The following is a 25,723-nucleotide window of genomic DNA, read 5'->3' as shown; positions in this document are numbered from 1 at the left end:
CAGATGATCCGCTCTCCCAAGGACAAGGATCCTTTAGACTTCCCGGGAGTATACAAAATACCGTGCGATTGCGGCCTGAGCTATATTGGGGAAACCCGGCGTAATGTAGCAACCAGACTGGGCGAACACATACGCAGCATGAAGAACATGGACACCGACAAGTCGGCAGTGGCAGAACATGTGTGTAATGCGGGGACGGCACACTTCATACGTTTTGACAAAGCCTCCGTACTAGCGAAGGAGAAATACTTCGTGCCGCGAAAAGTACGGGAGGCTATAGAAATCAGCCGTCACCCGAATTTCAACAGAGACCGTGGATGGACACTGCCGGCAGCGTGGAAACCAGCACTGAATGCTGCGTTATGTCATATGAAGCCAAGCCTGGAGAGCGACGCGGTCAGCATAGTATGCACTGACTCAGCCAGTACGGGAGCACGGACGATGCCAATGACGACAGCAGACCCCCCACCCGCGCCACCGGCGTCGCCGGCCCCACCGCCGCTCACGGCGCGGGCGCGGCGCTACGCAGCGAGATGCGCGGCCGCTGACGTCAGTTCGACTCGCGATCCCGCCGCGTCTGCTCATGATTAAGGACTCCGGTTGGGTCCGAAACTAGTCGGGCTACCCCGATAAATACGCGTGAGTAAACCGTTACATCATTTAATAATGAATCAGTCTCACGATAGTTATTATAAAAATATAGTAAACCGTTACGGTGCGGTATGGCTAGATAAAATAAAAGAATTTACGCGTCTGAGAAACAAACGTAAGAGACTCGAGTGTGGTTTAAGGTTTTTGGTGCAGTGCCGTGATAATGATGTTGTGCCCAAGTTCGCCCAGATAAAACCAAAAAAGTGCATTCGGGATTACGAAGAGTTTTTTAGTGTCGCGAGTAGAAAACTATTGTGCCGTGCGATATCAGACTACCGTCGTAGATATATGTGCGTGAGTCAGTGCGTGTATGAATTACATCTACAGTTATCGCGGTTCTTAGATAATGATATGTGGACAGTGCTGGACGCCATGACACACAGCCGGGCTGAGAACATAGGTACGCAGACAGCAAAACGGCAAGAACACAAATTGACGAACCTAATTAAACACATCTACCCGCATAAGTCGCTCAAGGTCGCGACAAAAAGTACTGAAGCAGTGACGGTCGTCAATTTGTCATCCAAAGAATTGTCCGAGGACACTGTGTCTGTGTTATCCCGTGGACTCAACTTTGCACCAACACCGCGCAGAATACCCGTTGAGGATATTATTACAAATATTGAAAATACCATCTTCAGAAATAAAATACCTCACGGAGATGCTGATTGCCTGCGCCAGGATGTGTCTACGTTATTGCGTAAGTCTCCCCTGCCTAAGAGCAATATTACCCTCAAGGAGGTTAGTGCCCTGCGGGAGTTGCGCAATGATGAGTCATTGTTAGTGCTACCAGCCGACAAAGGTAACGCCACTGTAGTCGTCGACACCGAAGCGTACGAACACAAGATAACGCAAATGGTGGGCGACACAAGTGTTTATTGTAAAGTTAGTTACAATCCTACATCCCGAGTCACGACAAAGGTAAACAAACTTCTCCACATCATCGGTGACAAGGAGCTGGTAGCACAACTACGTCCACTCAATCCGACACCACCCAAAATTTATGGTTTGCCAAAAATACATAAATCAAATTGGCCCCTACGACCTATAGTTAGCCAGATAGACGCACCGACCTACAAACTGTCGCGTCACCTGGCTACACTATTACAGCCACACACCGGCAAAACGAGTAGCTACGTGAGAGACTCCCGTCATTTTGTTGAGTTGCTAGAGGGTATACAGCTGCAGGACACAGATATAATGGTTAGTTTTGACATTACGTCGCTGTTTACCAACGTACCAGTAGATGAGGTCATACAAATAATCACAACCCTTTTAGGCGGAACTACACTACCTACTGGCTACGTTGAGAGTATCACGTATTGTCTCAAAAGTGGATATTTCCTGTGGCGAGGGGACTTTTACCTCCAAATTGACGGAGTGGCTATGGGCTCACCACTGGCGCCCGTTGTGGCTAACATTTTTATGGAGTGGTTCGAGGAAAAAGCACTAGAGTCTGCAAACGTGAAACCGCGATACTGGTGGCGATATGTAGACGATATTTTTGCTGTTGTCGCCCGGGACTCATTGAAGGACCTGACGTCACACCTAAATCGGGTGCACGCGAAGATAGAGGTCACCATAGAGGAGGAAAAAGAAGGAAAGTTACCGTTCCTGGACGTACTGGTCATTCGAGAGCCGAACGGACGGGTGACTCATACCGTATACCGGAAGCCAACGCACACAGACCGGTACCTACGGGCCGACTCTCATCACCACCCCTCACACCTATCTTCGGTGCCTCGTACGCTGCTGAACCGAGCACTCGCTCTATGCGACCATGATTACGTCAATGCGGAACTGAGGCATGTACGTGACGTATTAGAGCGCAACGGATATCAGTGGCGCAAGTGTAGACGTCTCCTGGGATCTGCGGGTGAAGCTCGTAAGCGTCCGGCGGAGGCTGAGCGGACTCCTGCGTACTTACCGTACGTGCAGGGTGTCACAGACAAGATAGGTCGCTTGTTACGCCGGAGATATAGCATCAAGACGATCTATCGGCCGCCCGGACAACTGCGACAGATGATCCGCTCTCCCAAGGACAAGGATCCTTTAGACTTCCCGGGAGTATACAAAATACCGTGCGATTGCGGCCTGAGCTATATTGGGGAAACCCGGCGTAATGTAGCAACCAGACTGGGCGAACACATACGCAGCATGAAGAACATGGACACCGACAAGTCGGCAGTGGCAGAACATGTGTGTAATGCGGGGACGGCACACTTCATACGTTTTGACAAAGCCTCCGTACTAGCGAAGGAGAAATACTTCGTGCCGCGAAAAGTACGGGAGGCTATAGAAATCAGCCGTCACCCGAATTTCAACAGAGACCGTGGATGGACACTGCCGGCAGCGTGGAAACCAGCACTGAATGCTGCGTTATGTCATATGAAGCCAAGCCTGGAGAGCGACGCGGTCAGCATAGTATGCACTGACTCAGCCAGTACGGGAGCACGGACGATGCCAATGACGACAGCAGACCCCCCACCCGCGCCACCGGCGTCGCCGGCCCCACCGCCGCTCACGGCGCGGGCGCGGCGCTACGCAGCGAGATGCGCGGCCGCTGACGTCAGTTCGACTCGCGATCCCGCCGCGTCTGCTCATGATTAAGGACTCCGGTTGGGTCCGAAACTAGTCGGGCTACCCCGATAAATACGCGTGAGTAAACCGTTACATCATTTAATAATGAATCAGTCTCACGATAGTTATTATAAAAATTATCATACATATTCCGCTTACCCAATATTATTTGTCTTGGGGGACCTTCGCTCACTTTTTTTTTCTTGGCTTTTCACCCTCATATGACTCAAACAACATTTTCCTGGATCGCTTCATGTTCAGTTAGTTGCATAAAAACGCATCGAAACACACGCACCTCACTAGCTCAACTAGCATGTAATCTAGTGCGTCTATCGGGTCATCGGGCATCGGGTCGTTTAGAACCGATGAACGCACTAGACGTAAAAAATATTGCTTCAGTCGGGTCGTAAGAACCCGATGCAATTTTTTCGAACCTATATTATCTATTTAACGAGGCAATTCCAAAACAATAACTGTCTCATTCATATTCATTGGGGACCAAATATATCTGTCCCGCTCCAGCGGCTAGCACAGTAATTTATACCCCGCACCGGAGGAAAGATGAGCATCAGATACAATCAACCCGATACCGCACCGAACGTGTTAATAAGAATATAGTTCCCAAAAAATCTTATTTTTGTCTTTTTGTTTTCGCAGCAAATTCTAAAAAATAAATTAAATGTATTTTTTAGAAGTAACGTTGTTCGATATTCATTATTTTGTTCTTCAATGATAATTATTTGAGTAACGTAAGAGTTGTATAAAATCGTTGTAAATGGACGTCCGATACTAAGATGCATATTAGATATAATGTGTAACAATTAGGAATATTGGTGCGCAGTCAGTATCTTTTGTGAAAGAAAAATATAATTTCTGTTTTATGAGAATATTTACTGCGCAGTAGAATAAAAAGTGTGATGTCTTGGTGATAATTTTGAATTTGGTTGGTGTATCATTGTTTGTTAGCCAAGTAGTTCAATTGCAGTAAAATAATTTGATGGGGTTAAAAGTAATATTTTAGAGATGTATACATAGATGAGCATTTAGATTTTTGGTGAACAGTTAAAAATTATCCATAATAAATCAAGGAGATAATTAAGGAACCAAATGCAGATGAAGTTAAATAATCGCAGATTATATGAGTCACCACACTATGGAAGCCAGCGGATGGACGGCGTCGCCGTAGGAGGCCTAGGAAGCGGTGGCGATACGACCTTGACGCTTACAGCGCGGGCTGGTTCCATATGGGGCAGAACAGAAAATCTTAGAAGGATTTGGGGAAGGAATTTGTCCAGCACCGGTACACAGCCGGCTAGATATAATACATTTATTTGACGACCTACGTGGTCGAGTGGCGTACACACCGGTTTCAAGGTGTCGCTAGCTCTGAGGTCCCGGGTTCGATCCCCGGTCGGGTCAATGTAAAAATTCACTTTTCTACATTGTCTCGGGTCTGGGTGTTTGTGGTACCTTCGTTGTATCTGAATTCCATAACACAAGTGCTTAAGCAACTTACTTTGGGTTCAGAACAATGTATGTGATGTTGTCCGCATTTATTAATTTATTTATAAATATATATATATAATACTTGTTACTCAGATTTGTTACCTAAAAAAAATATAAGTATCAAATTAATAACGCCTTTAATAACGTCATCTTACACAGAGAGGACATAATGAATTGTCTTATACTATAATTAAGATGGCCGGCAGGAGCCGGAACGAGCATCCGAAGAAAGATCTCGATAGCGTGCAGTTGGGGAGGCCTATGTCCAGAGAACGAATATGGGATGATGATGATAATGATGAAGATGACTATTATCAGTTTACTATCCAGTAAGCTTAGAAATGCCTATTCTAATAGGCATCAATTATTATTTTTTTAATATCCAACGTACAGTTTTTATTTTGCTACAAAATTCACTTCGAATTCGAGATATGCTCATCAACAATACAACATTAAGCTTATTATTTAACACTTATACTAAATAAAAAATCAAAATACTATATATTTATATAATATACATATATATATATATCTATGTTACTACATCTCACTAGTACTTTAGTATTTTACTTACACTAGTATTTTATTTTATTAGGTTTGGAAAACATACAGTTTTAACAGCTTACAAAAACAACAAATTAGGGAACTATTAACCAATTACATGTTTTCGCATTTAAGTATCTCTAAAGAATGCTCTTTAAATGCTTGAAAGAGAAAAGGATATAAACTATAAACTTATTTACACTATGATATTACTAGCGCAAGATACAACAGTTGTCGAACCAATGTTTTGTTAGAAATCGATTAAATACATGAGGCTTAGTAACGAATAAGTCCAGTTCAGAAAAGTTGATGAGCTTATTATAAGACTGCGCATCTTACAAAGAACGAATTCTGTCTGTAGTTCGTGTAGCAACGGGGTACGCTAAGAAGCAAGAAGGGTGTCCTAGCAGATCTAGTAGGAGCGCGTAAGTTAATCTTGGAGATAAGTTGCGGGGCGTTGATATAAGATTGTGTTAATTTGACGAGGAGAGAGATGTCTGATATTTTTCTTTTCTCTTCAAGAGGTAGTAAATGGTATCATTTGCATCTCAACTCATAATTAGGGTCATAGGTTTTGCACTTGTGCTGCAAGTATCGCGTAAAGTTTCGTTGAACAGATTCCAGTCTAGAGGTATAGATGTCATACATTGGATTCCAAACTTGCGAACTGTACTCAAGTGAGCTACGAACAAAGGAGCAATATAATATTTTAATTATTTTGGGATCTTTAAACTGAGAACAAGACCTTTTTAAGAACCCCATGGCCTTGTTAGCTTTATTTACTATCTGATCTATGTGCTTCTCATAGGTCAGTTTGGAATCATGTATAACACCTAAATCTCGTACATAGTCTACTCTTCAGCTGGTCATTCTTTAAAGAATATATGTGGGTCGTGATGTTGGCTTTGCGAGTAAATGAGATTGTGTAACATTTAGACATGTTGAGTTCCAAATTGTTAATCTTAAAATAATTTTCTAGTCTCTTAAGATCCTGTTGTAAATAATAACAGTCTCCATGTATGTCCTATTAAACCTATGCTACTGTTATGAGTTTTATAATCATACTTACGTTACGTTAAAATAATTGACGGAAACATATAAGCGTGATTAGATGCGTGTCCACCACAAATTGATTTTTGTACCTTTTCTTGATGTAACAGTTTGCTTATGCGGGTTCGCTCGGTAAGTTTCGGAAAAGGCATTCTACGACAAAACGGTTAGTCAATACTAGCCGTTTTAATGGCACCAGAGGTAATTGAGCCTTCTAGTAACACAGATATATCCTTATATTTTTGACAAGGCGCAAAGGTGATATACCTAGGCCATATATTCAATGAAGAGTTAAATATGAGACAAAGTTATGACAGAACGTAATGCATTGGCCGAAACCCAAATATGGGGTAAAATAATATTTATTAAGGCATATTGACAAAAATACACACTTGAAACCCTTCGCACAATTACAAGCAAAAAGCAAGGTACATCTAACAATTAATTTAGTTCCAATTTCATTATTTGGCTACGGAACCGTAGAAAGAGTTCTCCCTTTTTTTTATTAAGTTTACATAATTGATTAACAAATCCGAAAAAATAATAATTATAAGTAACGAATCGTAAAAAAAAACAAATTTTATAAAACGCATAGCAATTTGTTTTCATACATTTATTCCTATAAATATCACGTTGTTACATGTATTTTCATAGTCAGCAAGTGTTTTGGAACCAAGCACACGAACTGCAGCCATGTACAAGGTACTTATCTTAGTTACTGTTATTGCAATTGTTGGTGTCAATTGTCAAGATGACTTTTCATTTAATGATGATATCCAGCCTGAAAGGAGAGGCTTTATAAAAGTAGCAGGACATATACTAGACGTGGGAAAAAAAATTTTGGAACATTTTGAGAGTCGAAGACAATTTAACGAAGAAACGTTTACAGAAGCTTTAATGGATTTTTTTAAGAAAAATGTACCAGCAGATCGATTAGCAGCTCTTTCTGCCTAGTAAAAGATGGAGAAAAAAAATAATGATCGAATTTCGAAAACGACACTAAATGGACATCGAATGGTTTAACGATCCATGGAAAATTAGCTGGACCTTGAGTAACCTCTCCGGACCATCTTGATCATCACCGACTCTAGTGACGGAAAATAACTTACTGAAAGTCGCTCCTCACTGCCACTTCTACAAATCAACCAATTCGGTGTTTCATTCGACAACCCGGCTCGATTTTTAATTATTTTCGGTCAAACTGTTTTGTTTTGTTATGTGTTGCAGCACTTTTATTAAGTCTGGGTTTTAAATAAAAAACGTATAACCGCTTTTTGTAGTTTTTGTCCTATTATGTGTACAAACATTGATAGATACTTCGTTGGCTGTGTTTAGTGTTATTTATTTTGTCCTCATACTTACCATATTAACTTGAATCACATTAACACATGCCCTTAGAGACAGATTCACCACCAAAACTCATCCTTAGATATGCAAAATCAAAAAGTTTTTATTCCAAATAGGCCGTGTTTCAAAAGGGTCATTCTTACGGCAAAGAACTGGTAAGAAACTCCAACACTCCACTGTATTTTAAGAAAAGTAATTCTCGAGTTGGGCCTCGTTAATTTTTCAAAGCAAATTGTTTTGTCCAGGTTCTACTGGCATTTTATATGGGGATGGTCTGGCTGTCAGTAGAGCAGATATTATTGATTTTGATAATTTAATGTTAAAACTTAGTGAAAAAAATACTGTAAATTTATCTTTTGTGCCCTGCCTTACTCTAATTGTTTAACTTATGAACAGAATATGCACATTCACAATTTGAAAGTAGACTTAGGTTTTTTGAACTGTATGAAGAAAAAAAAACACAACCAAAGTGAAACTTTTGGGGAATATGACTATTCAAAGACTTTTAAAAAAGCTTGTGCTCTCGCAAAATCGTTGTATATCAAAAACAAAATATCGTCCTCTAGAAATAAAATAAAAACTACTTGGAACATAAATAATTCGGAAACCGGAAGGACTACTGTGAAACAAACAGACTTTCATCTTAAAATAAATGATGTCGATGTAAGGGCTATAAAGGGGGATATGAAGGTGACAACTGAGTTTGAAACTTTCTTTACAAATATTCCAATTGCAACAATTAAGACTTTGTTGTCGTCTCCTACCACCGCATTATCTATACTCAAGGAATGTGTTGCGGAATGCGACACGGGTTTTGAATTTACGATTGTTAGCAGCAAGGACATTTTTGATTCATTTCGGCAAATAGAAGTAAAAAAGACTGCTGATCTTTGGGGATTGTCCATACATATTGCTTCTTCAATCATATAAAATCTATCTCCCCTCACCAAGCAATAGTGTTCAACTCTTGTGTCGCGTCCGGTGTTTTTCCAAATTTAATGAATTTGAGCAAAGCAATTCCACTATTTAAATCAGGTAGTACAACCGATCCTACAAATTTTCGGCCTATCTCAATTTTGCCCACTCTGAGCAAAATTTTTGAGAAATTAATTTTGAATCAAATGTTAGGACATTTTAATAGACACCGCTTGTCTCACTCGAAACAATTTGGTTTCTCTAGGGGTCGGTCTACTGCAGATGCAGGTGTGGAATAACTTAAAAATATATTCGAGGTTTGGAAGAATTCGCAAGATGCTCTGGGCGTTTTTTGTGACTTGTCCAAAGCTTTTGACTGTGTTTGTTATGAAACATTAATCAAAAAATTGCACCATTATGGTATTAAAAATAATGCTTTTAGTCTTTTAAGATATTCGTTAGATAATAGAATTCAGAGAGTGGATGTGAATGGTAAAAGATCTGAAAGTGCTGTGGTTACAATGGGTGTTCCGCAGGGTTCAATTCTATTACCACTTCTATTTCTTATTTACATAAATGATTTACCTTTTCATATAAGGGAACATCACAAAATTTTGTTATTGGCAGATGATACCTCACTTGTGTTTAAAATCGGTGAAGTGAACAATGCACTGTCGAAGGTTGTCCATAGGTTTAATGTTAATAATCTACTCTTGAATTCTTCTAAAACCAAATTGATACAATTTTCAACGCCTAATGTGAGGCAACTAGATACCAATGTACAACTGAACGGAGTAGAGTTGGACCCTGTCGAGTCAACTGTTTTTCTTAGCATAACTGTTGATGCCAAATTGCAGTGGGGCCCACACGTTGAGAAGTTGCCTAGAAGATTAAGCTCTGCCGCTTATGCTGTAAATCCGACACATAACTGATGTGGATACAGCCAGAATAGTTTATTTTAGTTACTTTCATAGCTTAATTTCATAGCAACGACATTCTCCTCTGGGGCAGCTGTACTGATATTAATTCAATATTCCTTTTCAAAAAAGAACCATTCGCGCGATTTACGGCCTAGGGCCAAGAGTTTCTCTCCGAGAGAAATAAGCATTCTGAATGTAACATCACAGTACACAACTTGAAAATTTAATGTATGTTCATAAAAACGAGCCTGAATTTGGAAAAATGTCTGATGTACATTCTTTGAATACTAGAAACAAACATAGGTAATTTGGCTGTTCACTCCACTCGTCTCCACAGAGTAAGCAACTCGTTCATAGGTCAATGTATAGGCTTTTACAATAGACTTCCCATTGACGTTGGAAAATTACCTATTAAGAAGTTTAAAGTATATGTCAAAAAAGGATATTACAAGATATCTGACTATCTTACTGATAAAAGCGCATGGGATTGAGCTGCTCGCTAATAGAGCTGTCTATTGCTGCCCGGTTATCTTCTGCCTGCTGACATGTGTTTTGCATTTTGCATATGATACGTTTTAATTGTTTGATGATATGTTTTGTGCTTTTGCATATACATTTATACAATTTTTGACATATTTTGTGCTATAATGTTTACCGAATTCTTTATTTTTTAATTTTCAATACTTTTGTTTGTTCTTATTTTTTTTTATTGTGAGTATAAACCTTGTGCAGGTATATTTTATTTTATTTGTAGTTTCTCAAACTGGCGATTTGAGTGAGTTTTTTTTTCCCCGCGCTCAAATCGATCTGGTACTTTCCTCAAAAGGTCAGTCAAAAGAAAAACCGCACACTGGTTTATGCAAGGTAGTCAGATAGGAAAGGTCGACTCCAGCGTTCTCAAAAAAAAAATACTTGTAAAAGTGATGATATATCCTACTTACAGAATAAATGACTTCATTTCATTTCCCAGGTGACTGGGTTGAGGAGTTCAGATAGGCAGTCACTTTGCCTTGTAAAATACTGGTACTTAGCTGAAACTGATTAGACTGGTAGCCGACCCCAACATAGTTGGGAAAAGGCTAGGCCGATGATGATATATGCATGTATACATCTTTTTTCACGTACTTTGACATTAATAATTTAATCAATAACTAGCTTTCGCCCGCGACTCCGTCCGCGTGGAATTCGGTCTTCGCGAGGATGGTTTATTTCTCCATTTTAAGTAGCTCTGATAATGACGTCTTATATTATTTATTTATCTATTATTTAGTTGTTTAATTATCACACTAATCTATCATTACAGGTTCTTTAACCTAATGCGGTAGCTAGGACTAAACAAAGGTCTAAGTATTTATGTGAACTAGGGTTCAAAGATTGAGTTATTATAGACATAGTTGCAGGTCTAAATTCCAGCAACTGTTTTAATATGTAATTTTCTGATATTTCTGATATGCATAGGCAATAAGTTAGCCTGATTCACATGCCCATCATTGCTCCTCCTGGAATTGCTTGTTGCTTCATCCACTTTTCTCCTAGATACGAAATCCTTACTATTTACGATTCCCATGTTTCATTTCTGTCATTCCGCGATTTCTTGGAGTTCTCTGAATAAATTGGTTTCCAAGAGTTTCGAAATCTTTGATTAATTTGTATCTTCTATAACTTTAAGTCCATTGAATTAGATGCATTTTGTACTTTTATTATTTATTTCATATTATTTTGGTTATCAGTTTTGTTTTGGTTATTGACATTGACATTATAAATATCTATTGGACTCAAATACGGCTAGGCGTATAATAATTAAGGAGATCCCTCTATTGAGCCACTGCTGTTGAGCTCGCGTTCTGTAGTAAGTATGTTTTTCATAGTAATTCCGACTTTGATACGTAGCATGTAGCAGTAAATTTCTGACAGTGACGAAAAATTTGCAAAAATTAAAATACGTACGTACTATAATATTTACAAATAATCGATCGGAACAGTCTTAGAATTGAAATCAAATTCAAAAATCAAAAAGGTCGCCCTGAAAAGCACGGTTTAAAATTACACGCATACAATATTAATTGCAATAAAACGACCGCTCGCCACACTAGGCATCGCGTGGCGCGGAACTCCGTTCCTATATAGGAGTCGGGGAAGCGTGGCCTCGTGTGGCCCGCGTGTGCCGCCAACGGTTCAAGCCAAATCCGACTTCCGGTGCTACAGGTTAAAGCGCTGAATCCACTGGGGATAACGCAACGTGTATTCGCGGTTCTACAGAACAATGTCTATGGATAAAAATGAAAAATTAAGTGATTTTTTTCTACGTATTTTTCCAGGATGAAAAGTACCCCATTTAATGCCCAGGATAATAAGGTATAATTATACCATGTTTCATCTAAATCGAACCATTAGTTTTCACGTAATGCCTGAACTTACAGGCAGACAGACAGAGAGACAAAAACATTTTAAACACATATTTGAGTTTGGTATCGATGCTTTTGCTATTTATTTTTATAATATTTTGAATGTATAGGATTGACCCTTCTACGGATTTATTATATGTACTAGCTGTTACCCGCGACTTCGTCCGCGTGGTTAGAAAATATTACTTAGGATTTTTTTTAATCGGATTAGTTTTTTTTCATTTCTGCCCTTAGTTGTAAAATATTTCATTACTGATCTGCTCCTACTAATCATAGATTGATTGCCTAGCTCAGTTAATGGACTAACACTGAAATATTTTTTCATACCGTTCAGTAGTTTCTGAGATTAGGGCGTTCAAGCCTGATAAACTCTTCAGCTTTATAATATAAGTCGGTATATGAAGGTTATGTGCGTTTATTTCTTTAATAATATCTAAAGAGGTAAAATTTGTGAGTCTGTGACATTGTGGGGGGTAATCTTAACATAATATGCTGAACCGATTTTGGGAATTCTTTTACTAAAATAGAAAGCCATGTTACTTTTCTGCACGTCTGGCAAGTCACTTGTCCTTCAAAGATCGGACAGGGTTTTTCATACATACCGTAGATACCTAAACAAAGTCGTCTAATAGCGTGGAAGCAAGTCTTGTGATGAAAGTTACATTATCTTAAACTTCTAAACCTAAACTTGTGCTAAGTAGGTAGTACGCGTTTTTTGTGTCCGTGAAATGGTAGAGTGTTTCAATCCTTTACATACCGATCGCGTGCTTCTGCCGGTCAGAAATGAGCCGGAGGGTCATTTCCTCGTGTTGTTCTCGTCTGGTCATGATAATTCGATACGAAATATATTTGTAAAAACTTTGGGTAATTTTTAGGCCAATCCGAAGCCATCCGAAACAATAAGGTGGCAAACTGGGGCTTGCACATAAAATGTCAGCATAAATCGGCTTTCTTAAATCTGTTGAACCAAAAGATGGAATGTGAATGGTCACCGCTTAGCAGTCTTAATATTTTTGAAGGATTTTTTAATATTTCAATATATACTTTCCTAACTAAGAAGAACATACCGTTTGTTTCTTTTTGCCATTTAACACCTTCATAATATATACCGAACCATATCTGATGACGGAATCTGTAGCGCAGTCAATCATAGGAGTATAGGAAAATGCACTCCGTTCCTTATCAACCTAAGGAAGGCCACCATGCCTTACGGCAACATTTTGAGACACATCCGATAAGTTATGTCGGATGATTGATTGATTTCGACATTGTGCAAAGAATGTCGAAGGCGATCAGAATTCAAATGTTCGTTGCGCTCTTTTTCTGTTTTTTACTGTCCAGTTATTCTTTCTTTCTGACTTTGACTTGACTGATTATGAATATTTTGTTGTGTGAGTGTTCGGTAAAATTTATGTTTATCTCGGTCAAACTGTTCATCATCACGTTCATCACTTGCTTCAAAAGACCTATTAGTAGATATGCGATTTCGCTGAGAACTCAAGTATAATTTTCCATCAGTAAATTAAAGTCTCCGACTCGCGATACAATGCGTGACGTTCACGATCAGCGGACTGTCGCGCATCATGTTCTGCACTTGTCTCTAGATACGCTGAGAAATCAAACACAATTAACGCTACGGAGCGAGTTGCAGCCTGATGTTCTCAAAAAGCATCAACTCTCTCCTGACGCTCTTCAATAGATTCTTAGGATCTTATACCTCCATATTTTGGCTTCTTTGAAACGTTGGAAAAGATTTACCTTTTTTAGTCATCGTCATAGTCTTATTGTGAAGTTACCTGATCAAGTAAAATGTAAGTGACTGCTCCGCTGGTTACTACGTAGGTTTTATGACAATATCTATATTACATATAATAAAATTGTAGAAAAGTGCTGTCTGTACATTGAAAATAAAAATAAAAAAAATAGCATTATTGTTATGTCGATGTCGAACCCAAAAATGTAATTAACTTTTTTTTTGACTGGCCTGTTGGTCTAGTGGTTAGTGACCCTGACTGCTATACCGGAGGTCGTGGGTTCGATTCCCACCCAGGACAAATGAATGTGTGATGAGCACGATCATTTGTTCTGTGTCTGGGTGTAATTTATCTATATTATGTATGTATTTAGAAATATATAAGTATGTTTATCAGTTGTCTAGTACTCATAATACAAGCTCTGCTTAGTTTGAGACTAGACGGCGTTGTGTGAAAGTTGTGGAATATTTATTATTATTATTATTTTCTTTATTTCATTAAAATACATATAAATTACATTTTTAAATATATATAAAAAACAACATACATTTAAAAATATAAAAAATAGTGTCCAACCGGCAACGGGTACAGGGCCCAAGCTGCCGGTGGTCAGGGCTCCAGAGAGAGGAACCTCCTCACGATGCGCGCCGTGTCCAGAAGTACCGCTTTCTGAATCAAACCCTTGACCCAGACGCCCAACGAGAGCCTCCGAAGATGTTGATCGAGGCTCTTGGCTATTAAGCCATTGGCACTTACGACTATCGGGACAATGATTGCCGAGTCCACCTCCCACAAGTCGACAACCTCGTGAGCTAAATCCAAATATTTCAATTGTTTTTCTTTTTCTGCTTTCACGAGGTTCTCGTCATGGGGGATAGTGATATCAACAATCATTGTCCGACGCTCTGATCGATCGATCACCACTATATCAGGCTTATTGGCAACAATAGTCCTGTCAGTGATGATAGATCGATCCCAGTACAGTGTGATATGACCACTTTCGAGAACTGGGTCGGGCACATACTTATAGTACGGCACCTCAGATTCCACAAGTTTGTATTTCAGAGCAAGCTGCTGATGGATAATCCTGGCCACTTGGTTATGTCTGTGCAAGTATTCACCGTTAGCAAGACGAGAACATCCCGAAACTATATGTCTCAAGGATTCACCGGGACAGTGACATGCCCGACAGATGTCAACTGTACCATCCTTAATTATATATTTTCGGTAGTTATTCGTCATGATAACTTCATCCATAATTGCACATACAAACCCTTCGGTTTCTCCAAAGAGATCTCCGAAGCGTAGCCAGGCCACGGACGCTAAGAAATCTACATCGGCCCCGTGAAGGGTCCGATAATAGCGTCCGTGTAGCTCCTTGCTTTGCCATACATCTTTGCGGTCTTTGACGCTTAGTACGATAGGTTTGTGCCAGTTCTCTTTACCTAGAGAGAGCGGAGTGAAGCCCTTATCCACTGCCACCACATCTCGGTGCATCCCCACGTCCACTCGGAGGAAATACTCCCTGAGGTTACATACCTCGCGATTATGGAGGGTCTTGGCATTTAGGAAGCCACGACCCCCACACTTTCGCGGGATATATAACCTCATTACCGATGATCGCGGGTGGTGCATTCGATTTGCGGTGAGCAGTGTGCGGACTCTTCTATCCAAGGCGTCCAGTTCGGTCTGTGTCCACTTGAGTATGCCAAAGGAGTACATTATCACTGGCATGACCCAACCATTAAAGGCACGCACCTTGTTACCGCCCGATAAGGAACTTTTTAGTACCTTATTCAGGCGGCCAAAGAAACGTGTCTGTAACGATTGTTTCATGTCAGCGACATTAATGCCTAACGCCTCTGACATACCCAAGTATTTGTAGGTTTCCGTTGAGGAGAGGGACCTAAGGTTTATAGAATCCGAGAGCTGTATGCCCTGGGATTCTACAGTCCCACCTCGTTTTACATGCATGACTGCACATTTGTCAACACCAAATTCCATTCTGATGGAATTACTGAAGCTTTCAGTAATCTTCAGTAACTTCATCAGTTGCAACTTGTTGGAAGCAAACAATTTCAGGTCATCCATGTACAACAAGTGGGAGATTACCTGGCTTCCTCTCCGCAACGAATATCCCAGCCTTGAATTCTCAAGCAGAGTGCTAAGAGGATTCAAGGCTAAACAGAACCACAGGGGACTCAAACTGTCACCTTGAAATATTCCCCGCTCAATCCTAATAAGTTGACCGCTCTTTTGGATATCCCGACATCCTGGATAGTGAAGCACCGTAGTCCATTGCCCCATACATGACTTCAAAAAAGTGCGTACAGTTGTATTGATTTTATACAACTCTAGCACCCTCATGAGCCATGCATGTGGCACCGAATCATAGGCCTTCTTATAATCTATCCAACATGTCGACACACCCTTTTTGGAGCGGCGAACTTGTTGGCAAATAGTCATATCAATAAGGAGTAGCTCCTTAGTACCACGTGACCCATTCCTACATCCATTCTGAGAGGCAGACATGATAGAAAACCGTTCAATATGGTCATTAATCTTTTCTCTCAGAATGGATGTAAGCAGTTTGTAGATGGTGGGTAATCATGTAATGGGTCTATAATTTTTGGGGTCCGTGGTACTACCTGTTTTGTGGAGCAGATGGGTGGAACCAGTAGTGAAGAACTGTGGGAGCACGCCCGAGTCTACGGCAGATTGGAATTGGGATGCTAAGCGACCATGTGAACTTGGTAGCCATTTCAACCAGAAGTTATGCAGTCCATCCGGGCCCGGGGCTTTCCAATTGGCCAACGGACGGACTGCATTGGCTACGTCTTGGGGACTAATATCAATAGCCCCCATTTCTTCTATTCGTTCACACGATTGCTCAACATCACGTATCCAATCCCCCTCAGAGTGGGTTACAGGCGCCGACCAGATGCTGCGCCAAAACAAATTTGTAGCGACATCATCCGGCAGGCGTCCGGCACCCTCCTCCGACGCAGGTTGCTCCCAAGATCTGTACACCCATCTTTGGTCTCTTTGGAACATACGGTTCTGGTGAAATCGGTCCACCCGAGTCTTGTACCGTCGAATACGGCTTGCCCAGGCACACACCTTTTGCTTAAAAAAGTCAATGCGTTCTGTAACTCGGGCGGTGTATTCGCTGGGGCTAATATTAGTCCCAGCAAACGCCCGCTTTACAAAACGCATGACCCTAGGGCGAGTGTTTCCGCCCCGAAACGCAACAAGTTTGGCTATGAGTGTCCTGGCCTCAGCAACACGCTTCTCAATCCTGCACTGCCAGGCTGGTGCCGCTTGCTTAGGCCGTGCAGCTGTGTTATCTCGAAAGGTAACACCAGCTACACGACACGCCGCAACAGCCGCACAGTACAGAAGCGAGTGCGTGTCACCGAGGTCTTCGCTGTTCCCAAAATAACTGGATAGCAGCGAATCCAGGACACCCATTAGCGCCTTGTTTCGGTTGTGCATGGGCAAGCGAGGTAGTCGCGGTCTCTGGTCCCGGGGTGTTGACCGATACTCCAGAACCGCCTGTTCCAATGTACTCCTTATATGATCACTGCACTGGTTACTTACAGTTATAGCACCGTCATCATCTCCCCCGTCAGCAGGGTTGGCAGGCAGCGCGCTTGCAGCTGGCGCTTCCGCTATTGACGGGGTAACGACGACAGGGCTAGTCTGCACTTCAGAGCGCAATCGATCAAGCGTCGCGTCATCCAACCTGTGATTACGTTGGATAACTCGCACTTGATCCGACAAACGTTGTGCCGATACGTCGACGTCCGGTTCAAGGGCCCGAAACAGAGAGAGCATTCTGGCACGGTACGCAGTGAGGTTAGTTCCTCCCCCTGTCGCCCCATAGTTGGCGCGCATGACATTCTCGTTCATGGGTCGAGTCCACTTCATGCGCTGCACTACACCACCGGGAGCGGGAGCCCTGTTCGAGGCCGGTTGGCCTGAGGGCGCCAAGCTGCTCGGCGGCCGGCGCCTCCCCGGCCGACGTACAGGTGTTGGCGACGTCGGCGGGGAGTAGTACTCGTCGCTGGAGCTCGACGCGACTGCAACTGCCGGCGCTGGACCTCGGCCCGGCGGCAGCTGCGAGGCGGAGCTCGGCGACGAGCCCGGGGATGGAAGGCGTGCTGCTCTTCTTCGTGTCAACATTTATCTATTCTTGTTTTCTGAGTCGTAAATTACATATTTTATAGTGATGACATATGTCATCGTACATCGGTTTTTCATTTTTATTTACTTTTTTATTATTATTATTTCCTTTATTTCATTAAAATACATATAAATTACATTTTTAAATATATATAAAAAACAACATACATTTAAAAATATAAAAAATAGTGTCCAACCGGCAACGGGTACAGGGCCCAAGCTGCCGGTGGTCAGGGCTCCAGAGAGAGGAACCTCCTCACGATGCGCGCCGTGTCCAGAAGTACCGCTTTCTGAATCAAACCCTTGACCCAGACGCCCAACGAGAGCCTCCGAAGATGTTGATCGAGGCTCTTGGCTATTAAGCCATTGGCACTTACGACTATCGGGACAATGATTGCCGAGTCCACCTCCCACAAGTCGACAACCTCGTGAGCTAAATCCAAATATTTCAATTGTTTTTCTTTTTCTGCTTTCACGAGGTTCTCGTCATGGGGGATAGTGATATCAACAATCATTGTCCGACGCTCTGATCGATCGATCACCACTATATCAGGCTTATTGGCAACAATAGTCCTGTCAGTGATGATAGATCGATCCCAGTACAGTGTGATATGACCACTTTCGAGAACTGGGTCGGGCACATACTTATAGTACGGCACCTCAGATTCCACAAGTTTGTATTTCAGAGCAAGCTGCTGATGGATAATCCTGGCCACTTGGTTATGTCTGTGCAAGTATTCACCGTTAGCAAGACGAGAACATCCCGAAACTATATGTCTCAAGGATTCACCGGGACAGTGACATGCCCGACAGATGTCAACTGTACCATCCTTAATTATATATTTTCGGTAGTTATTCGTCATGATAACTTCATCCATAATTGCACATACAAACCCTTCGGTTTCTCCAAAGAGATCTCCGAAGCGTAGCCAGGCCACGGACGCTAAGAAATCTACATCGGCCCCGTGAAGGGTCCGATAATAGCGTCCGTGTAGCTCCTTGCTTTGCCATACATCTTTGCGGTCTTTGACGCTTAGTACGATAGGTTTGTGCCAGTTCTCTTTACCTAGAGAGAGCGGAGTGAAGCCCTTATCCACTGCCACCACATCTCGGTGCATCCCCACGTCCACTCGGAGGAAATACTCCCTGAGGTTACATACCTCGCGATTATGGAGGGTCTTGGCATTTAGGAAGCCACGACCCCCACACTTTCGCGGGATATATAACCTCATTACCGATGATCGCGGGTGGTGCATTCGATTTGCGGTGAGCAGTGTGCGGACTCTTCTATCCAAGGCGTCCAGTTCGGTCTGTGTCCACTTGAGTATGCCAAAGGAGTACATTATCACTGGCATGACCCAACCATTAAAGGCACGCACCTTGTTACCGCCCGATAAGGAACTTTTTAGTACCTTATTCAGGCGGCCAAAGAAACGTGTCTGTAACGATTGTTTCATGTCAGCGACATTAATGCCTAACGCCTCTGACATACCCAAGTATTTGTAGGTTTCCGTTGAGGAGAGGGACCTAAGGTTTATAGAATCCGAGAGCTGTATGCCCTGGGATTCTACAATCCCACCTCGTTTTACATGCATGACTGCACATTTGTCAACACCAAATTCCATTCTGATGGAATTACTGAAGCTTTCAGTAATCTTCAGTAACTTCATCAGTTGCAACTTGTTGGAAGCAAACAATTTCAGGTCATCCATGTACAACAAGTGGGAGATTACCTGGCTTCCTCTCCGCAACGAATAGCCCAGCCTTGAATTCTCAAGCAGAGTGCTAAGAGGATTCAAGGCTAAACAGAACCACAGGGGACTCAAACTGTCACCTTGAAATATTCCCCGCTCAATCCTAATAAGTTGACCGCTCTTTTTATTATTATTATTATTATTATTCGAAATTTTACTATGGTAGTCTCCCTTCTAATGAAGGGGTAGAAAAGCTAACACACGGGCCACGACCAAGTGTGCTAGCCATACTAATTATTTTTATAGATAAATCGATATCAAACATACATACATACATACTATTACGAAGTATACATATTATTACGAAGATGATGATGAAGCGAGAAATTTGCGTGTGAGACGACAGGTATTCAACAACGTAGCTTTCTGTAGTAATGTTAGTGTGGATTTGGGCATATCAAGCAGGTTTAGGTTGGGCTGAAGGCTTTTCGGGACGACACCAGTCGTCGATATTATAATGGGTACTATTTTAACAGTTTCTACTTGCCACTGCCGCTTTATTTCAGTAGCAAGGTCTACATATTTGGACATTTTTTCAGTATAAGTAGTGAGAAGGTTATGAGTATTGCACACTGCTACATCTATTACAAATACAGTCTTCTCACTTTTATCTAAAACTGTGATATCTGGCCTATTGAAATGTACCGTTTTGTCTGTTATAATAGTCCGATCCCAATAAATTTTAAATCTATTATTTTCTAAAACTGTGCTGGGTTTATATTTATAATATGCAATTTTCTGTGTAATAAAAGAGTGTTTGTGGGCTAAGTTCTGGTGAATTATAGATGCCACTTGATCGTGTCTGTGCTTGTAATCGGTCTGAACTATTGATTTACAAGCACCAGTGATGTGTTGAATTGTTTCTGAACTACTGTGGCATCGTCTACATAAATCTGTGGGTAAGTTTGGGATACGGGTGATGAATTTCTGGTAGTTGCGGGTGTCAATTACTTGGTCTTGGATAGCGATCACAAAAGCCTCTGTTTCTGGGAAAAGTTCACCTCGCCGGAGCCACTCGTTCGACGCATCCTTGTCGACGTGTTCTTGGCGTAAATCGGCGAAGTGCCTCCCATGCAAAGACTTTTGTGACCACATATCCATTTTCTGTTCTTTATTCACCAATTTTATTTGCCAAGTAGAGTTGCATAGGTTTAATGGAGTTAATTTTTTATCTATTCCCACTACGTGTTTATGGAGTTGTGACTCTTCGGCCTTGGTATAGAAATATTTACGTAGCTTTTCGATAATATTATGGTGTAAATTGTGTATATCTATAAGTCCCCTGCCGCCATCTTGGCGGGGTAATGTAAGTCGTTGAATACACGATCTGGGGTGGTGTTTTCTATTGGCAGTCATACGGGTATTGATGATACGTTGAAGTTTAATTAAATCACTTTGCGACCACTTTATAATTCCAAAAGAATATGTAAGGACCGGTATTGCAAAGGTGTTTATGGCTTTTATGGTATTTTTTGAATTTAAGTGAGTTTTTAAAATTTGATTTAATCTTCTTTTAAATTTATTTGTTAATTCTGATTTTGCAAATTTTTGGTGAATTTGTTTGGATTGGTGGAATCCTAGATATTTATAAGTATCGTTTTCATCCATTGGCTCGACTTGTTCCCCTGTATCTAAAATGTACGAATTAGCTTGTATTTTACCCTTATTAACTGAAAATATTTTACATTTATTTACTCCAAATTCCATTTTTATATCTGTAGAGAACAATTGCGTTATGTCAGCTAGTTTTGTTAGGTCTGTATTGCTGGCTGCAAATAATTTAATATCATCCATGTAAAGAAGATGAGAAATAGCATGTACAGAATTATTATATTTTAATTCAAACCCAATATTAGTGCCGTTAAGAAGCTCCGACAACGGATTCAATGCCATGCAAAACCACAAGGGACTTAGGGCATCACCCTGGAATATGCCTCTCTGTATTTTTATGGGCCCAGTGGTAATGGGATTATTCTTAATTAATTTGAGTTTAGTTTCCCACTGCAGCATGCTAGTATTTAAAAATGAAATTATGTTTGGATGGATTTTGTAATGTTTAAGTATATATATTAACCAGCTATGTGGGACGGAATCAAAGGCTTTTTTATAATCTATAAACATTGTGTGGATATTTCTATTTTTAGTTTGAGCCTGTTTCATAACTATTGCATCTATGGTTAGTTGTTCTTTACAGCCTTGACTATTTTGCTTACATCCTTTCTGCTGTTCTGCAAGGATATTGTGATTCTCAAGGTGTTTATAAATGAGCTGACTAATACATCCAGTAATAATTTTGTATATAGTCTGTAAGCAAGTGATCGGTCTGTAATTTGCAGGGTCTGTTGGGTCTGAGCTTTTTGGTAGCATGTACGTGATTCCATGTGTAATGAATGAGGGCATAATGTCCGGTGACTGTATGAAGTGGCATATGTGTTTATGGATGAATGGGTGTGTGGAAGTAAGTTTTTTGTACCAATAATTATGAATATGGTCTGTACCAGGGGCTTTCCAATTATGAGTACTGTTAATGACTCGTGTAAATGTGTCGATTGGGATGTTTTCGAACTCCATTTCATTAATCAGCACGTTTTTTGCTGTTTTATTCAGCCAATCGGTGTCAGCATTATGTTGTACTGGATTTTCCCAGATCCCAGACCAAAACTGTTGTAAAATTTGAGAGGATGGTGTTTCAGAGGCAACCTCAGTGTTGATTTGCGAAAAATTACCTAGTGTTCTATAAAATTGTTTTTCATTATTAACAAACGTTGCGTTTTGTTTTTTCCGTTGAGTACAAGCTAAATATCGTCTGAGTCTACTTGAAATTGCATTTAATTTTTGCTTTATGGTGTCAAGGAAATGTTGTGGTTCTGTATTTGGTTCCTCGTGTTTTGAATGAGAACTATATTTTATCATTATCTCTTCTACTGTTTTTACGATTTTCCTATTTCTTCTTCCTGCTATATACTGTGTGAGTCTTCCTAATTCTAGTCTATACTTTTTTATTCTGCTTTCGATCCTTCTTTGCCAGGTAGGCTTTCGGCTATCACTACTTCTGTTTGTATTTTCTTGTGTTTTAAATCTAGTTCCATTACAAGTGGCAGCTGCATAGGCTGCTGAGTAAATGTATGTGTGTAATGAATTAAAATCTAGACCGTGACTCAAGTACCTAGGTAGAATAACATTATTTAAGTAATTTACAATCTGGGCAAATTTTCGCGAGGATTTTTGTTTTGGAATGAATGGTCTAGATTCAGGGTGCATATTATTGAACTGTAAAACCGCTCTGTCAAATTCTGTTTCTATACTACTATATTCCTCGATGTTGTTGGAAACTAAGTTATTATCATTAATACTATTAACACTAAGTGATATAGAATCTTCTAGGATTACAGGTGTATTGTCAAGCAAGTAATCTTGAATTGATCTGTGTTCTCTATTAAGATTTTGTTCTATACTTGCTTGATGATTCTCTGCTGTTAATTTTAATTCTACTTCTCGTCTAATTTCTACTATTTTGTTCTCATACGACTTATTATTAAATATTAATCTTCTCTGATCTGCAATCCGCTGTTCTGTTACATGAGACAGGTGGGGGTGTCTTTCTTTAATAATTCGAACAGCTTTTTTCGGTATGCTGTCTTATTTACCTCTACTTCGGTTACTTCAAAATAACACCTAATTATGTCTTCATTAACTTCCTCGGACCATTTCAACCTGGTATTGTTATTGATATTTGTTTGTGTGGTATGTTCAATTTGGCTATGATTATGTATGATAGGATGATGACAGTCATTAGTTTGTATTTGGTCCTGAATTTCTGAAACTATTTCATCTAATATATGCTGTGGCAACAGTTTTCTTCTTAATATAGCCCTTCTTTGGTCTCCTAGACGCTGTCGAGTGGCTTGCATTTCAGGGTAGATATCGTTAAATGCTTGGTGTAGTGGTTCTAAATAATTGTTCATCTGTGTTGTCTCACATTTTGTAATTTGTAAGTATGTGCGCCAAATGAATCGGTTCATACTCTCTGTCCATTTTTTGCGCGCACGAGAGGGGCCAGTAGTGGGTGCAGGTAAGTTGGCTATTGCCTCCTGCACAACAGCTGTTGACCTTGTTGATCGGGATGAGTACATGGATGATGGAGATGAAATAGGTGATCTAAATAAGGTATGAGTCGAAGAAGGTGATGGAATGTTAGAAAATAATGAATGTTCGGAGGATGAGGGTGAGGATGATCGGTCGGCTGTAGTATTTTGTTCGAGGAGAACCCGCCTGTTCAGTCCCCCGTCGCCAACGGTTCGCATGCTGTGGCATCTAGCGTCGGCTCCAGATGCGCCCCGGCGACCCCCGGGCAGCGGCCGCAAACTATATCTCTTATTCTGACTATTCATATTGTCTCCATTCGATGAAAGGGTTGTGGGGATCGTTAGTTAGGATAGGTGATATTTTTTTGGTAAGTTCTTCAACTGTGCTACCAGTACCATGTATAGGTGATATTTTATGGTAAGTTGTTCAGACCATGAGACCAGTACCTTATATCCGGAAGCCCCCCCACCACGTCAAGGTGATCCCCCCGGGGGGGTTATTATTATTATTATTATTTTGTCTGTTTGTCTGTTCACGCTAATCTCATAAACGGCTGATCCGAGTTGGATGCGGTTTTCACGACTATATTGTGGTATGCTTCAGTTAAGTTTTAGTGTTTGTTTCATGTCAATCGGTTGATAAATAAACAGTTATGTCAAATTAATGAATCACGTCGAAGTGACTGGCTGACATAGTGATGCAACAACGCACAGCCGAAACCACTGGACGGATCGGACTCAAATTTGGCATGCAGGTAGATGTTATGTTGTAGGCATCCGCTAAGAAAGGATTTTCATAAATTTCACCCCCAAAGGGTTAAAATAGGGGATGAAAGTTTGTATGAAACTTTGTCAATTTTAAACCGATAGGGCTGAGACTTTGCATGCATATAGCTACTATAACGTAAGCATTGTCTAAGAAATGATTTTGATAAATTTCACCCCTAAGGGGTTAAAATAGGGGATGAAATTTTGTATGAAACTTTGTCAATTTTAAAGCGATCGGGCTAGAAATGCTAGGAATATTATACTTGCATAAACTACTAACTCTTCTTTCTGTATAGTTCTTTATTTTAGTTCTTTTTACTTTGTCAATATTCCAAAGTTTTGTTAGGAAGATCAGTTTTAATATTAAGAGGGTAATCAAACATAACGTGTTTCAGGTAACCGTTTATCCATTTTCTATTTGTTACTCATATTGCTGGAATTAAGAACTCACCCCCCACTGTTTCCTAACATACCGGTACCATGGCCGGTACCATCCACAAAAATAATTTGATATCTTCTTTATATCGTCAGAAAGCATCATGTGTGAATATTAAGAACTGTCTGGCTATAACAGTTTCTGACATACAGCCAAGTGACAGACAGACGAACAGTCACCGGAGCCTCAATAATTTGGTTCCGGTTTAGCTCTTTCAATAATAATCAATGATACCTCAACTGTCATACTCAGTCCAGCCTTTTGAGGTGCAGGGCAGGACAAAGTGCAGACGTGCTCGAAAAACATAACCCACCCTTCGGATAAAAAAAAAACCTCAAAAGTAATGCATTTTTAGCAGAGGCGCTAAGACTAAGTATATATAACTATAGCGTGACAATCGGATTTCGAAATCCATTTTTCTGCCACCAATTATATCATCATTACAAAACTAAGAACTCGCTTGCAGCCCCCAATTTTTAAGGGGCTCGATTTTTCCAAACATGTATAAGAACACACAAATCACTTTTAATACAAATCAAACTAAATTGAAATAGCTCTAGCCGATACGAAGCTATGATGTCATAGACAGACAGATATGTCAAAGTTATAAAACCCCTCTCTTTGGGGTAAAATAAGAAAAAAACATTAAAACAGCTGCGAAATATTGAACACCAGCATAGTATCGTAATCAATGAAACATGTTTGACCCAAACATCTGATACTGTTTGGGGCCATCTAGATTCATAAAACGTGGAAGTAAAAAAAAAGCAAGCTCAAAATGTCAAACAAAATAGCTACAAAAGAATTTTATAACAAAGCTTAAA

At 40.6% G+C, this 25,723-nt stretch overlaps 2 protein-coding genes across 2 annotated transcripts; one reads left to right on the top strand and one right to left on the bottom strand.

The window, feature by feature from the left end:
• Positions 1-939: 939 nt before the first annotated feature.
• Positions 940-9,524, top strand: LOC113498813. Its single transcript, XM_026878954.1, has 2 exons — positions 940-2,536; positions 9,220-9,524. Exons 1-2 carry the CDS (start codon positions 940-942, stop codon positions 9,522-9,524), a joined length of 1,902 nt encoding a protein of 633 aa, XP_026734755.1.
• A 453-nt stretch (positions 9,525-9,977) lies between these two features.
• LOC113498812 lies at positions 9,978-17,856 on the bottom strand. The gene is made up of 2 exons (XM_026878953.1): positions 16,792-17,856; positions 9,978-10,049 (listed from the first exon to the last, which is right to left on the bottom strand). Exons 1-2 carry the CDS (start codon positions 17,854-17,856, stop codon positions 9,978-9,980), a joined length of 1,137 nt encoding a protein of 378 aa, XP_026734754.1.
• Between the last annotated feature and the right edge of the window lie 7,867 nt (positions 17,857-25,723).

This window comes from Trichoplusia ni, chromosome 11 (genome assembly GCF_003590095.1).
Source record: "Trichoplusia ni isolate ovarian cell line Hi5 chromosome 11, tn1, whole genome shotgun sequence".
NCBI lineage: Eukaryota > Metazoa > Arthropoda > Insecta > Lepidoptera > Noctuidae > Trichoplusia > Trichoplusia ni.
This window is presented reverse-complemented; position numbering and strand designations above follow the sequence as displayed.